The 15,588-nt window shown below is 37.8% G+C and overlaps 2 protein-coding genes across 6 annotated transcripts in view; both read right to left on the bottom strand.

Moving 5' to 3' along the window:
• Positions 1-1,347, bottom strand: part of vcla (vinculin a) — a 49,655-nt gene extending 48,308 nt beyond the window's left edge. For 3 of the 4 annotated variants that reach the window (XM_017463737.3, XM_017463739.3, XM_017463740.3), the window contains exon 1: positions 972-1,347. In XM_017463737.3, coding sequence (XP_017319226.1) covers positions 972-1,139 — 168 coding nt within the window. In that variant the 5' untranslated portion in view covers positions 1,140-1,347. The remainder of the gene's footprint in view (positions 1-971) is intronic. The other variant, XM_017463738.2, reaches the window with a different exon arrangement.
• A 6,957-nt stretch (positions 1,348-8,304) lies between these two features.
• On the bottom strand, positions 8,305-12,572 carry plaua (plasminogen activator, urokinase a). Of its 2 annotated transcripts, none has more exons than XM_017463038.3 (11): positions 12,421-12,572; positions 11,725-11,815; positions 11,540-11,609; positions 11,270-11,423; positions 10,886-10,983; positions 10,741-10,761; positions 10,460-10,637; positions 10,221-10,372; positions 9,883-10,023; positions 9,248-9,408; positions 8,305-9,111 (listed from the first exon to the last, which is right to left on the bottom strand). In XM_017463038.3, the coding sequence occupies exons 2-11, from the start codon at positions 11,776-11,778 to the stop codon at positions 8,914-8,916; spliced, it is 1,227 nt and encodes a 408-aa protein (XP_017318527.1). In that variant the 5' UTR covers positions 11,779-11,815; positions 12,421-12,572; the 3' UTR covers positions 8,305-8,913. The 2 variants fall into 2 exon arrangements, with proteins under 2 accessions (XP_017318527.1, XP_017318528.1); XM_017463039.3 differs by having other exon boundaries at positions 10,892-10,983.
• Positions 12,573-15,588: the final 3,016 nt, after the last annotated feature.

Here is a 15,588-nt window from a genome sequence, read left to right as displayed (position 1 = left end):
GAGGGCATACCAACCAGAGCGTATCTTGTTGCTGTGGGAATAATGGGCAAATACAGAAAAAGCAGGTTTCATGTTTGGCGAATTAATGATTGTGTTTTCTGGGAAAGAGAAGCTAAGTGTCAGTGCTGTGAATAGATGATCTCACTGGTCTATCTTGGATTTCCCAAAAGTGCTACAGCATCTATCTTAAGACCATCCTGAGACTGTAGGGCACAAATCACTTCGGACACTTCGACGATGACGGCATAAAGTTTTAGGAAAGCTGAAAGGCCAAAGAGTGTTTCAGTCCAGCTATAAAGTCTAAACTCAGGATATTCCACCAAGGATATAAACATCAGATGACCATAGAAGAATTGCCAGGTGGGTATTTTGAAACTGGCATGGTTTCACTGTGAACAGCACAGGGAATCCCTCTGCTATTGTCATCTCCACCTCAGAGTATGCATGCACTACTGACACAGAACACGATTTCTCATTCTCACACACCATAAAGCTTCTGCAAATTATCAATCTTCTCACTGTCAAGATTTAATGCCATATCTAATCATATGTTTAGTTAGAATTTCCTTCCTGGGATTCTTCTAAACAGTCTGATCTGAATACTAGATTACCAGCTAGGCTCTCCTACACCCTCCCTGACACCACATGCCCCTGCAAACCACTGTGCAAACTACAAATCTCCACTACTGCCAAGTTTTAAAGGCATATCCGATTCAGCCATGCTGTCTGTTCTTAGATCTAAATAATCTGATGTGAATATTGGTAAACAGTACAGCATTGGGGCGCGATGATGATGATGATGATGATGATGATGGAGAAACTGACTGACATGCACTGAAAAAGTTTCACCGCGGAGAACGACATGCACATTGTTTACGAACGTTGGCACGAATGCCACATCAACAATAAAGCCGAGTCCGGTATTTACAGCGCTGTTTATAATCGTGATCGTGCTGAAACCTGTGTCTCACCCGCACAAGGTTGCTGACAGCTGCCTGTACAGCGGCCACGGGCGCACTGAGATCAGGAATCGCTTTGCCATCAACTTCTCCCTCCTCATGCATGATGACCAGGTGAGATATCTGCTGAGCCACCGGCTCCAGGATACTCTCAATGGTTTTCGTGTGAAACACCGGCATCGTGGAATCGCACAGACTCTCCACTCTAACTGGCGAAAACAGGGCACGACTCTGTCTCACAATCCACCCGGTGTTTGCTTCAAGGACAACCCTCCGACCCGTGCAGTCCCCAGGCTTTTCCCTGTCATGCGGTAATCATGAAATCCCCGGGTCACTCCTCCACACACGGATGGCTTCTGAAGCGGCCGGCCCCCCCGCCGAGTGCAAGCCAACGCACGACCAGAAAGAAGCAGCACTTCACAACCAATCAGAGCCAATGCTTCAGCTCCCGGGCGTAGCTCTGATTGGTCCGCGCTGACGCACCCGATATACCCCGCCCCCAACCTTCCCAAGGGCGCCAGTGCTTCACAAACAACGTAATATGTGTTGTGCCCAAACATGGGCCGGACTGGAGTTACGCAGAGAGGATTCCATACATCACATATGACTAAATTATAGCCGTGGCTGCTTGAAACGTGTGCCTAAGTAATTGATACCCAGCAGTAAAACCGTGTGACGACGTCCATACTTCACCCTCTGTTTTATTTATCCTGTGCTTTACATAGCCTACGTCCTCTCCAGTTCTCTCATCAACTGGAGGCTACAGCCTGGAGACTGCTGAAGATGGTACCACTTGAAGTACTATAAAATGGTTTTGGACCTCAATTCTCGCTGTGGTTGCTGGGACTATGGATGCTACTATGGCCTTGGGACTGCAATTATCACATGCAGTTTTGCACTCAGGTCTCCTTTAATAAACAGTGGACTAGTTCAACAAATAGATTTCATGTACTGTAAAAAATTGTAATGAACTTTCTTTTACTTTTACACTAGCTGTTGTTACCCAGATGAGGATGGGTTCCCTTCTGAGTCTGGTTCCTCTCCAGGTTTCTTCCAAATATCATCTTAGGGAGTTTTTCCCTTGCCACCGTCGCCACCGGCTTGCTCAATAGGGATAAATTCACACATTTAAAATCTGTATCCTGTGTTTATATATTTCTGTAAAGCTGCTTTGAGACAATGTCCATTGTTAAAAGCGCTATACAAATAAAATTGAATTGAATTGAACTCTTACATTCTGGGTGTGTTCAGGGGCATGTAGATGGGAGACTCAGACTACTGATTATGTTCTCTGGAGGTTATTTTTTTCCAAGTGTGTTTTTTTTCTGCTTTTCACATAAACGGAACCGTTTCATTGAATGCATTCATTTCAGCCTGGGATACACCTAATAACAGTGTCCATTTCAGCAGGCCTTTACACATTAAACTGCACCACACAGTTCCCTAATTACAGTTGTGGACGCAGACGCCAGCTCAGTGGGTGCTCTGGAGCTTGAGCACCCCAATATTTCAGATAAAATAATAAGCTGGTTGATGCTTACAATTGAGACAGGATACAACTGAGTGATTGAGAGAGTAGGGGCCTTGCTTAAGGGTCCAACAGTGGCAGCTCAGTGGTGTTGAGATTTGAACTCACAACCTTCTGAACAGCAGACCAATCATGAGCTCTGAACTACAACGGGCCAAAGAAGAATTAGCATGCTGTCGTTGCTGGCCATTGAGTTGGAGCTGGTTAAAGAGCTGGACTTTAATGATTTGGTGAGTCTGGGAGTTTGACTCTAGTGAGTTTGTGAGGTGAAAAGCAAGAAAGAAGCCAGTCAAACAAGTTAAGATTACCTTCTGCGTATCACTGATGTGTATTTTATTAATGCTTTCATTTTATTTTGCATGTGTTGGGTTACATGTTGGGGCATTCAGGGCACCATGTATTAGTTCATGTGTAGCAGGGTGGGGAGGTGGCCCTGCAGCTAATTCCTTATTACATGTTTAAATTGAACAATAATTGTTTGTGATTTCCTAATAATTTTATTGTTGTGTTATTTTTACTGGTATTTCAAAAACTGTTTCCATGTACTAGCACTTGTCACTGGCAAAGTTGGTCTACCAGTTTGGCCTGTGTTTTGGCAGCTGGTAGCTGGTTAGACCTTGCTGGACTTGCAGGGTTGGCATAAGTTTCTACTGTAACTTCTGTATCTATGTAGTTTGTTATATCACGCTAGTCTGGCACTAATCTGAAACATGGTGAGAATTGCTGGGAGGAGAAACATATTTGCTGTGACAAAGTAGAAGTGTATGCCTCTAGTAATATCATTTCTATACTTTATTATGATTGCAGGAAGTTACAAATTTGTAGTCTGTTATGAACACCCCCAGTGAATTTCAATAATTGCCAATTATGGTACTGGAGGGTCATATTGCAGATCAATTAAGTGGTTTCTCTGCTAAACCCAGTAATTAAATGTCTAGTTAAATACGATATAATTTAACAGCAGGATCAGGACTGAAATTGGGGATTACTGCAGCTACTATTAGATTACATACATTTTGCATATATATATATGTATATATGTATATATATATATATATATATATATATATATATATATATATATATATATATATATATATATATATATATATATATATATATATTGTGGTGTGGTGTGCAGTGGTGTAACTCTATCCAAAAGCAGTGTATTTTTAATAGCCCCATGCAGCAGAAGCATGTTCTCCTGCTTTCAGCACAGCACATAAACAAAATCTGCAAAAGATCTGAGGTTGGTCATGGACAGATGATAACAAGTTTGTCTCATTTGTCATTGTTTAATATTTGTGCTTAATTATAAAACATATCTTTGTAGAGTTTGTGGTTGACACAATATTGACAAAATTCTCATGTTTCATAAACTACACAGTGGGCTCAGAATTTGTCACTGAAAACACTGGGGCAATTTTGAACTATTACACAAGCACACACACACACACACACACACACACACACACACACACACACACACACACACACACACACACACACACACACACAAACACACACACACACACACACACACATACACACACAAGTTCAATAGGACTCTGTTGCTTGTGGGTACATTATGACTCAGTGGGATATTATGAACCAGCCAGATCAGTTGCTCAACAGCTTCTTACAAAGTATGCAAAATAGCCAGCTTGAGTTCTTTAGCACATTCAGAGTGAGTAAAAACACAATACACAGGTATAGTGCAGTAAAATGTGAAATAGCACAGAAAAAGCACAACAAACAGCAACCGGTAATGAACCCAAGTTCCTCAGTAGGCTTGCATGTAACACCTTTTTGCTGTCATCAAGCACACAGACCCTGATATCTATATAAGGATTTATTCAGTCTGAAGGAAGAGATGCGTAGTGTGCAATTGTAATGTAAATTGTTTATTGTAACCTCAGCAGCTTCCATTGCAGCTGTGAAGTGCAGAGTCATTCAGGAGCCTCATGCTACTGAGAACACTGTTTACTTTTTCACTTTTGGCTTCTGCCATCTGGGATTTATTTTATAAAACTGTAAAAGCCATTTTTTTTTAAAACAACATATGTTCATTCTTTTGTGAAATATGCATTTTCTAACTGATTAGAATGTTATGCAGCAGTTTTCGACTTTTGAAAATATGTGAATGTGCATATGTTAGCTTTATCTTTTAAAAAAAAATGAATTCATGCACATTATTGGGAAAACAGAATTGCAAGGAACGCGTTCTACAAGAACTAGAACAAGTGGTACTTTGTTCAGAACTTTTTTTTTTTTTAATCTGCCCATGTCTTCCAGTGGCCTGTAGCTGACATGACCATATTTGCAGTGTTTGCAAATGCAACCCGAAGGATGATATACTTTCACTGCTGTCTCTCTTCTTCTCATTCCTTGATGCAATTAAGATAAAAAAAAAATAAAAAAAACCACAGAGCTGACAGCATGACTGTGAAATTATCCATTCAAACTTGTTTTACCTTATACAGTATACCCAGTCTAACTGAACAGTGTATTTGCTCAAAGTGCACACACAGCTGCACATTGTCTTTCCTAATATGTAACTGAATTTTATTGTTTATGTAAGACTTATAGAGACATCCGGTTGCACCTTACATTATGTTTAACAGATGAAGTAGGCATTTCATTATGTTTAAGAGTTGGTCAGACCAGTCTGACTGTGTCTGCTCTTAGTGTGTTGTCTCAGTATCCAACAGCAGAGTAATTAGAGACGTCTTTCTCCACAGCCATGTCTCCCCCTAAACCACAGACACCCAAAAATAATTGCACTGGAGAGAACTGAACCATCAGGGATCACTGACTAACACCACAAGTTTTGCACTTTGAGAAAAGAACTGAAGTACTTTTGGTACTCCACTGAAAAAGGCAAGCAGCACAAGTCCCTATAAGGACAAATATTTTTTGCTTTAGAAGTAAAAACCCACACATTTTCCTGCACTTTTGGATAAGGTATTATTCATAGCATTACTGTTTGAATTAGACAGCATTTCATTCTCCAGTCTGATTATATTTCTATTGCACTGTTTTGAATAGTTTCAGTGCTTAATAAGCTGTGACCAAATAAACTTTCTGCACATTCAGATATTCTCACTGAACAGGCGCAATGGGTCAAATGAGCTACTTATTTACACTGTGGTGAAAAGTTCAGGCATAACGATTGCTTTGAAACACATTAAGAGTTTAGCATGCACAGTCACAGCTGAGGGTATTAGCATTCAGCATATCATTCTTTTTTAGACTACATGCTGTGAAATACTGTATGCTTGGACGTTAGTTTCGGAAAACCATTAGAAATTAAATGGCGCCCTCCAGTGGAGAGTTAATTTAATGTAATTGCACTGCAAAACCGTTTAACGTCTCTCAACTATATGCAATAACTCTTTTATATATAGTTGAAGTTGAAGAGTCTTAATGCAATAAAAATGAATTTTGTTATTGGTGGTTTCTTGTGAAAGTGAATTAGTGAATTCCCTACTTCCTTATTTTTTTTTTTTCAGTAAAACTCAAATTTCTGAAAAAATCAATTTGTGTGCTTGTAAATGTAATAAAAGTACATGTAAATGTAATACTGGATTTTCCAGACTAATTTTCTCATCTACACTCTCCCTGTTGTTCAAGCTCTCTTTGTTTTCCACGAAAAATCTAGTATTATGTAATGTCATGTAGTCTAATGTAATGTTATGTGATTAAGCCATTTTTCTGCTTCAACTCCACCACAGATATTCATTCGTTCCATCTGTATCCAAAATTAGGCTTTAAGACATAAAATAATATGTATATAAATAACACTAAAAAACAGTAACAGAAAGTAAAACAACAAAATAATGAAACATGTTTATTCACCCTCTATGCTAGGCAATAATGAGGTTTTTTTTTTTAATGTTGATACTCTATTTTCCTACTTTAAATACTTATACATAATCAATATTTATTCTCAACATATTCTTCTCATTTTGAAGGAGTTTGGAGTAGGTTTTTCTTTTTCTTTTTTTTTAAAGGATAATGTGGGTTGGCATTTCAGGGGTTAGTTAGGTGTTCACGGAAGAGGTGGGTCTTTAGCTGTTTTTTTGGAGATAGTGACAGATTCACCGGTCCGGATTGAGGTTGGAAGTTCCTTCCACCACTGAGGGACGATGTTGTTGGTCTGTAGCAGCAAACCAGAATTGTTCATGTTGCCCAGAGGTACCATACAATTGAAAAAGATAAAGGAAGATAAAAAATAATGAAAGTAGTAAGGAAGATATAAAACATTTAAATATTTAATAAAATACATCAAATATATCCTTTTAAATATATAACATTGCTGCTAAAATACTACACTTAGTAAATATAGTTGTAGCAATTTAAAAATGATTAGAGGTGCATGCATGCTGAATATTAAAGACTAAAGTATTCCATCTATGGTGTATTGTGGGAAAAATGAATGAAATTGTGTGTCAGGTCAGGTTACTTCCACCGTTGCTGCTTGCACATTTTCACAAACATTTTTAGTTTTTTCCCCTAAGGCCGTTATATGACCATGATTCTTAGGATGCTTGTATGATTAATTTTTTGCTAGCTTTCCCACAAAATCAGATTCATAATTTGTTAAGCAAAACATCTGCAGCTGCCACTGTCTGGGTCTTGGTCATAGCACAGCTTACTGTAATCTATGATCTTTTGTAGGAAACTATTTCCATTTGGATTTAGAGCTGAGAAAACCCTTTTGCCCCAGTATCTAGCCACGACTGCCACATGCAGCTGTCTGAGTCCTGTGAACATGCCAGAATGCTGGATTATTTCGGAGAAGGGCACAGGGTCATTCTGGCTCTTCTGATTCACTAGAACAGTAATGATAAGGATTCCAGTAATTAAGTGACCAAGGTCACTTAGATAATCAGTGAAGAACACAGAACATGTTGGAACAAGAGCCTCAATAGATATTAGGATAACAAAAGTAAACAAGCATACTGACATACTACAGAAGAAAAGAACAAAACAGAGCAAAAACTACAGAGCACAGGAAGTACAGAGATATGTGGGGTGATACAGTATTTTTTCAACACAGACTCTACTGCTTGGTGTCTTCCGATGAATTCACATAGTAATATCCATCCATCTATCCAATTTCTGTACCGGTTATTCTATACAAGGTCACGGGGGAGCCTGGAGCCTTTCCCAGGGGACTTGGGGCACAAGGTGGGGGACACCCTGTATGGGGTGTCAACCCATCACTGTCACATAATAATTATTTAAAGTCATTACAAAAGATTACAGTCTAGCTTTCATGGCTATTCTCAAGACACATAGGGCTCTATCTATGTAACATGATTGAGGATATAAAAAGAGTATCTCAGAGAGGCAGAGTCTCTTAGAATTAAAGATGGGATGGAATCTGGATGGAAGCAAATGTTGCTCTAAAACCTGTATATACCTTTCAGCACTGATGGTACCTTTCCAGATGTGCAAACTGCCCAATCCATAGGCACTAATGCACTAATGCTACCATCAGAGATGTAGGCTTTTGAACTGAGCGCTGATGAAAAGCCGGATGGTCCCTCTCTTCTTTAGCCCTCTTTAGTTTAGAGGATGTGGCGGTTTAGAGGATTGCTCAGTTTAAACATTTGATATGTTTTCTATGTTCTATTGTGAATAACATATGGGGTTTATGAGATTTGCAAATCACTGCATTCTGTTTTTATTTACATTTATTTACATTTTACACAGTTTCCCAACTTTTTTGGAATTAGGGTTGTATGTTCTGGCTTAAAAAAGTTTCACAATCCTTGAAACAAAAGCATAAAGAAGGAACCTGCACACCGCTTACAAAAATATATATATTTATTTATTCATAAATACAATACAAATAGAATATAAATATTTTAAAATAAAGCATACATATTTGAAGTACAGAATGCAACCAATGGCATTTCTTCATTGGATTATACTACATCTTATCTTTCATTTGAGATTCTTCATTAAATAAGTCCTACGTACACAACACGGATTAAAACATCAAACGTTACATAAAAATTATGAAAAAAGCCAGTGCTTCCTATGATATTTGGTGCCACACACAGCAATGCTTCTTGGACATTCATTTTACAAATGGAACATAATGTGATATTAAATAAATTAGATTAATAAATTATATAACTATAAATACTATACATATTATAGATGCATGTTACGATGGTTCAATGACATCATGCCATTTTTGTCAAAGATCAAAAGTTACTGGTCCTGCAGTTCCTGCCATTGGAATTCATAAGAATACTATTCATACTATTCATAATCATTTAGTTAATACTAAAGGACAACAAGCGATACAATTTAGACAGTGATCATCAGAGATTGACATGTGTAATCTAGAGGCTGAAGTCTGCGTACCAAACTCTGAGTTAATAAGCATTATATTTGCAGCTTACACAGCTAATCTTTACGTGGGTACATGATGCCTTTAGTGAAGGTGAGCAGGCCTGTTTCTTTTGCAATCCAGTTGTTGTAGTTGGTGATTTTTGTGTAGACACCTGGTTTAAATTTGGTGGCACAACCATCTCCCCAGCTGATGACCCCAAAGAGAAACATTCGGCCTTTCACTTCACACAGCAGAGGACCGCCGGAGTCTCCCTGTCATGAGTAAAAAGGGAGGTAACACATGTGAGAAGAGTGGCTTGACAATAAGTTCAAGTATTTTACGATTGAATTTTTTTAAACAATAGTATATATAAAAAAAGAAAGGAGTAAGCAGTAATTGACATCATACATGACAAGCATCCTCTGTCCACTTTTGACTGGCTGCACAGAACTGGTTTTCAGTGACCTTGTTTCCATAGTAGTCCTTCCTCTTGCAGACAATTGGGGAGAGAATCTGCACCTGAGTCTCTTTCATGTACCGGGAATATCTGAAGGTACCGGGAATTTCATCTTGAACAAAAACAAACAGTTATTACAGTGAAAATTCATACCGTAGGACTGTAGATCCATTATTCATCAAATTATGCATCTATGATCAAATGTACAGAAGAAATTGCACACATTCAGATTATACTGCATGTCTGCAAATCGAAACCTTTTAGCACTTAGTCACTGGCATGTTGGCCAAATATAACAACTGTATGCTCAGGCCATTCACATCATTGCTTCCTACAGATTACACAGAGCAGGTGCTAAAACCCACAGTGTATACATGTCTAAATATAATTTCTGAAGATACTTGGTGAGCACTGTTCACTATGTGTCATGTCACTAGGAATGCTCACACTCTTAGAAAAAGTGTTCTTTCTATATATGAACTTTTAATAATACTTAAATAATATAATTAAGGTAAGTTTAAAAAAAAAATCATTTAAAACAATGTGCCATTAATAAACCTAACATTAAATAAATAATTTGACTCACCATTCCTCTCATGGCCATAGCCTGCAATGTGACAGAAGGATCCATAGGGCGGCATGTGCTGAGCTGGGGGAAGACATGCTGTCCTCGCTGAGGGTGTCTTCTGTGCACACTGTCCGTTGTTGTCCACAATCTGCAACAGAGCTGAACACACAAATAGCATGCCATCGTTAACACAAAGTGGAATCACATACTCTGTGGAATCAGATCAGCACTAAAAGCTGCAGGCAGATTTTGCTATAAGTCATAAAAGAAAGGAAAATGTAGAGTGTGTGTGTGTGTGTGTGAGTGTGTGTGTGTGTGTGTTGGGCTGGGGGGTGGGGTGGGTGATAAATGCATACCTATGTCATTGTTAAAATCCTCTGCTGCGTAGTCAAAGTCCTGATGAAGCACAAGTTTGGCTACTTCAAACTTCTGCTCTTTTCCCATATAAGTTGCATTGGTGGCATCCTTTCCCAAATAGACAGAATATTGCTCCTTTCTTGTTCTTTTGCTGTTTGAATGAAGAAAGCAGTGCCACATCACTACATTTCATACTGTTGAACAACAAATAAAATTGAATCTGAGACGCATGACGCACCCACGAGGGAAGCAGTGGGCTGCACTGAGGACCCAGCAGGGTGCGATGAGTGTGCCTCCACAGATAAACAAGTCCTTTTTAAAGATGGATGCCAGCCACGGCTGAGACTCTATTGAAGCCCTTAATCCACCTATAATCTTAAAAATCTTCTTTGGGCTTCGTTCACCACATGTCATTTCTGAAAAATGAAAACATAGCACTTAGAAGAAGAATACAGAGTCCGGACAGTTTGAAATGTAACTTGAGTAATTAAAAAACTGGATTAATTTAGAATGTCTTACCAGTGTCCTGACTTGGGAGCTCTGGGTAGGACAAATTGATATAGAAAAACATAAAAGGGAAGTAACAGTGAATAAATTATTCTGTACATTGTGTATTAGTTCCTTTATTTACAGAAATATTTAAAAAAAAAATTTTTTAACTCACCTGTCTTTGCTTCACACTGTGGAATATCACAGAATCTGCGAACTTTCCGGGCACGTCCCCTAACCCAACACCATGGCCCACTACTGTTGTCTGGATTTCTGCAACAATGACACAGACAAGTCATAATCACCATCAGGTGCAAATCTAGGAACTTGTTCTCATTCAAAACATGACTCACAGACTGATAGAGCAATCTTATGATTATTTTAGGGAAGAAGGATTTCACCCTTCTAGTTCCCACGCACAGTGACCATAGGTAATGGTTTAGCTAATGTATTGATTTTATTACCCAATTTAGACTTTTTTTTTGCAGTATACACATATAACTGTGAAGGTAAAGGCACTTTATGGCACTTTACTTTTAGAAATAATCCTGAGCGCTACCTGCAGTAATTGTGTGATCCAAGTCCTTGGGAAACAGCTTTCTCTCCTATATGTTGAATTTGATCCCAGTAGAGACATCTCTGTCCCTGGGATGTTACAGAGATCGTACCTCTGTATTCATTCCCATTACTGCCCTTAGCCAGGCACTGAACATCTGGCAGAGAAGAGAATGAGAATGCCATTTAGGATGGTGAATACATACCTCTCGCATTCAGTTTGTTTTAGGGGAGATTAATTTATGATAATGAGTTTTACATGTTACAGACTTACCACGCGGTTGAACTTCTTTTACAGGTTCAATGACATTCTTCATATGTGACCAATGCATTTGTTTATATGACTGAAGGAGGAAGGAAGGAAACCAGACAGAAAAAAAGTCAGTGTCACCAAGTCTAACAAAAGTAGTTCCTTAATGTTGGAGCCAAGAATGAATAATTTTGCTTTTTGTTCCCCACCTCAGCAACTTCATGAAGTGAACACGTCATTAATACTGTGATCAGCAACCACATTTTGACCACAAGCTGTTAACTGCCTTATATGGAGTCTCTGAAACAGACAAACATATGAAACCACATGTGAGAACTGCACCAGACCTGCAAACATAATGTGGTATACTGGAAACATTTTAAAAGAATGTTGCACAGAAGAACAAAAAACAAATTCTATAGATTGATAGATAGATAGATAGATAGAAACATACATACATACATACATACATACATACATACATGCATACATACATACATACATACATACATACATACATACATGCATACATACATACATACATACATACATACATACATAGAAATAAAATAAATGAAAATATGAGTTTGTGCATTTATTAATTCAGATTATGTAACCAAGTTAAGTAAAAACAGCTCAGATGAATAAAGGCAAACTTTTCCTTAAAAAGTTTTGAGTAAACCCTCAGTTTAGCGTTGAAAGTTTTTTTTGATCATGTTAAACATTCCATATGTTTTCACTGAGATTGATATTGTAGACATGCATTAGCATTGTAGCAATATACTGTTTCACAATAGATATTTAAAGAAACTCTGTGCTGGTCTTTGCTGTAAGTTTGTACAATAGGTAAACATTTGCAGGACATTTTTTTGGAATGTGAATTAAAATATAAAAGCAGTGCTTACCTTTCAGAAATCAATTTTGGAGATTTTCTCACAGATGGTCCCTGGTGTTATTTTTGTTCTTTGACCCGTCAGCGGAAACAAGATGTTTCTTTTGATGCCACTAGTTTCTAGATTGTTGGTCTCAGGCTTTATATTGCACTAAGATCTTGTGATTGGCTGTGAGAGGCGGGACTAAAGGAGACTTGTACATTTTTTTTTATAATAGGAGGCATGTATATGGGATATTCTGAGAATAGGAAGTGATGATTCATGAGGTGTGAGTCAAGACACTTCCTATTTACAACATGATAAACACGTTTAGGTGGAAATGTCCCTAATACGGTATTAATCTCTTTACTAATATTGACAACTTTGTTAGCTAGTTCTCTATCTTATATGACACGATTATATGACACACAAAAATATATGACACATCAAGAAATATATATAAATATATATATATATATATATATATATATATATATATATATATATATATATATATATATATATATGTGTGTGTGTGTGTGTGTGTGTGTGTGTGTGTGTGTGTGTGTGTGTGTGTGTGTGTGTGTGTGTATACAGTGCATCCGGAAAATATTCACAGCACTTCACTTTTTCCACATTATGTTATGTTACAGCCTTATTCCAAAATGGATTAAATTCATTATTTTCCTCAAAATTCTATAAACAATACCACATGACAACATGAAATGTTTGTTTGAAATCTTTGCAAATTTATTTAAATTTATTTATTTATTTATACCTTTGCCATGACACTCAAAATTGAGCTCAGGTGCATCCTGTTCCCGATGATCATCCTTGAGATGTTACTACAACTTGATTGGAGTCCAGATGTGGGGAAGGGTATAGAAACATTTCTGCAGCATTGAAGGTCCCAATGAGCACACATTCACACTCAGAGTGGCCCCCATCATCTGTAAATGGAAGAAGTTTGGAACCAGCAGAACTCTTCCTAGAGCCGGCCGCCTGGACAAACTGAGTGATTGGGGGAGAAGGGCCTTAGTCAAGGAGGTGACCAAAAACCCGATAGTCACTCTGACAGAGCTCCAGTGTGTCTCTGTGGAGAGAGGAGAACCTTCTAGAAGAACAACCATATCTGCAGCACTCCACTAATCAGGCCTGTATGGTAGAGTGGCCAGACGGAAGCCACTCCTCAGTAAAAGGCACATGACAGCCGCCTGGAGTTTGCCAAAAGGCACCTGAAGGACTCTCAGACCAAAGATTGAACAAAGATCGAACTCTTTGGCCTGAATGGCAAGCGTTATGTCTGGAGGAAACCAGGCACCACTCATCACCTGGCCAATACCATCCCTACAGTGAAGCATGGTGGTGGCAGCATCATGCTGTGGGGATGTTTTTCACCGGCAGGAACTGGGAGACTAGTCAGTATCGAGGGAAAGATGAACGCAGCAATGTACAGAGACATCTTTGATAAAAACCTGTTCCAGAACACTTTGGACCTCAGACTGGGGCGAAGGTTCATCTTAGAGCAGGACAACGATCCTAAGCACACAGCGAAGATAACAAAGGAGTGGCTACAGGACAACTCTGTGAATGTCCTTGAGTGGCCCAGCCAGAACCCAGACTTGAACCCAATTGAACATCTCTGGAGAGATCTGAAAATGGCTGTGCCCCGACGCTCCCCATCCAACCTGATGGAGCTTGAGAGGTCCTGCGAAGAAGAATGGGAGAAACTGCCCAAAAATAGGTGTGCCATGCTTGTAGCATCATTCTCAAAAAGACTTGAGGCTGTAATTGGTGCCAAAGGTGCTTCAACAAAGTATTGAGCAAAGGCTGTGAATACTTATATACATGTGCTTTTTTTGTTTTTTATTTTTCATAAATTTGCAAAGATTTCAAACAAACTTCTTTCATGTTGTCATTATGGAGTATTGCTTGTAGAATTTTGAGGAAAATAATTAATTTAATCCATTTTGAAATAAGGCTGTAACATAACAAAATGTGGAAAAGTGAAGTGTTGTGAATACTTTCCGGATGCACTGTATCTATATGTGGGGGTTTTCAGGACTGTGAGAACATGAAATTAAATGACATCATTGTGTTCTCACTGGATATGTGTAGGTGCTTTCATGCATTTCCTGTCATTTCAGCAGGTCATAAAAATTCCAGGGTTGCATTTAATGATGTAACTTTTGTTTTGTTTTGTCTTTTAATTTACTGTATTCCATTTTTTGATTAAGATTTTAATAGTAAATGTCTTTCAAGAATTAGCCCAATTGCATCAATTTACAAGTGAAAATAATTGTTAATATTATATTTAAATACTTACCTTTAGTCATGTGTGTGTGTGTGTGTGTGTGTGTGTGTGTGTGTGTATATATATATATATATATATATATATATATATATATATATATATATATATATATATATATATATATATATGTATGTATATATATGAAATTAATGAGTGTATTTGTTTTAGTGACACCTTGTATGTTTAGTGAGTAATCTGTCATTATCCTGTTTGAACAGACTTCCTGTACACTGTGAAATAACAGAAGTTGTGTGTACATGTGAAGATAAGTGTAGACTGAACAAAATACATCAGCAGACAAAATCTAAAGCTGCAGAAGAATCTCACTGAACAGCAAGTATTCACTGATTTTGTGACTGTCAAGGATGCATTATAATATGTTAATAACAATTAAAGATTTATTCTATACTTCAAGTATAGAATAAATCCCACATTTTTTCATCTGTGTAAGATATCCTCTACAGAACTCACCAGAAATATTACTGCAATAGGTATTAATAGGTATTTGTTGGTGTCCCTCAATTGCAGTGCCTCTTTTACATATAAAAAAAATTCGGCTGAGGTATATATTCTTGAGAAGAAAAATCTTCTTGAATAAAAATGAAATGAATCATCTTAAGATCAATGTACTATGACTAAACTGGAAGTTAAACAGTTTACACAGTGTTAGATGAAATGTGTAGTCCTTGGTTAATTGAATAAATGAATAGACAGAGAGAAAAGTATTTTGAGAATTATAGTTACATTAAAACATGGTGATAGAAAAGTAATTTAAAACTGCTATGTTATCTGCACCTCATAGGGCCCTGTACAAATGCAGTCTTGATTGGCCCCTTTGCTATTTTGTTTATTGTTTAGTGCGTTCACCCAAGGACCCTTTATGGTCC

This window comes from Ictalurus punctatus, chromosome 3, assembly GCF_001660625.3.
Source record: "Ictalurus punctatus breed USDA103 chromosome 3, Coco_2.0, whole genome shotgun sequence".
Classification (NCBI taxonomy): Eukaryota; Metazoa; Chordata; class Actinopteri; order Siluriformes; family Ictaluridae; genus Ictalurus; species Ictalurus punctatus.
Note: the sequence above shows the minus strand (reverse complement) of the source record. Positions and strands in the feature narration are given on the sequence as shown.

What these genes read in the sequence shown, in the direction of transcription:
- plaua (XM_017463038.3), bottom strand. Translation starts at nt 11,778, where the DNA reads ATGTGGTTGCTGATCACAGTATTAATGACGTGTTCACTTCATGAAGTT. An exon ending in GCTCCCAAGTCAGGACACTG is followed by an intron (nt 10,638 to 10,740) that starts GTAAGACATTCT and finishes TTCATTTTTCAG; the next exon opens with AAATGACATGTGGTGAACGA. An exon ending in GGACAGAGGATGCTTGTCAT is followed by an intron (nt 9,112 to 9,247) that starts GTATGATGTCAA and finishes TACTCATGACAG; the next exon opens with GGAGACTCCGGCGGTCCTCT.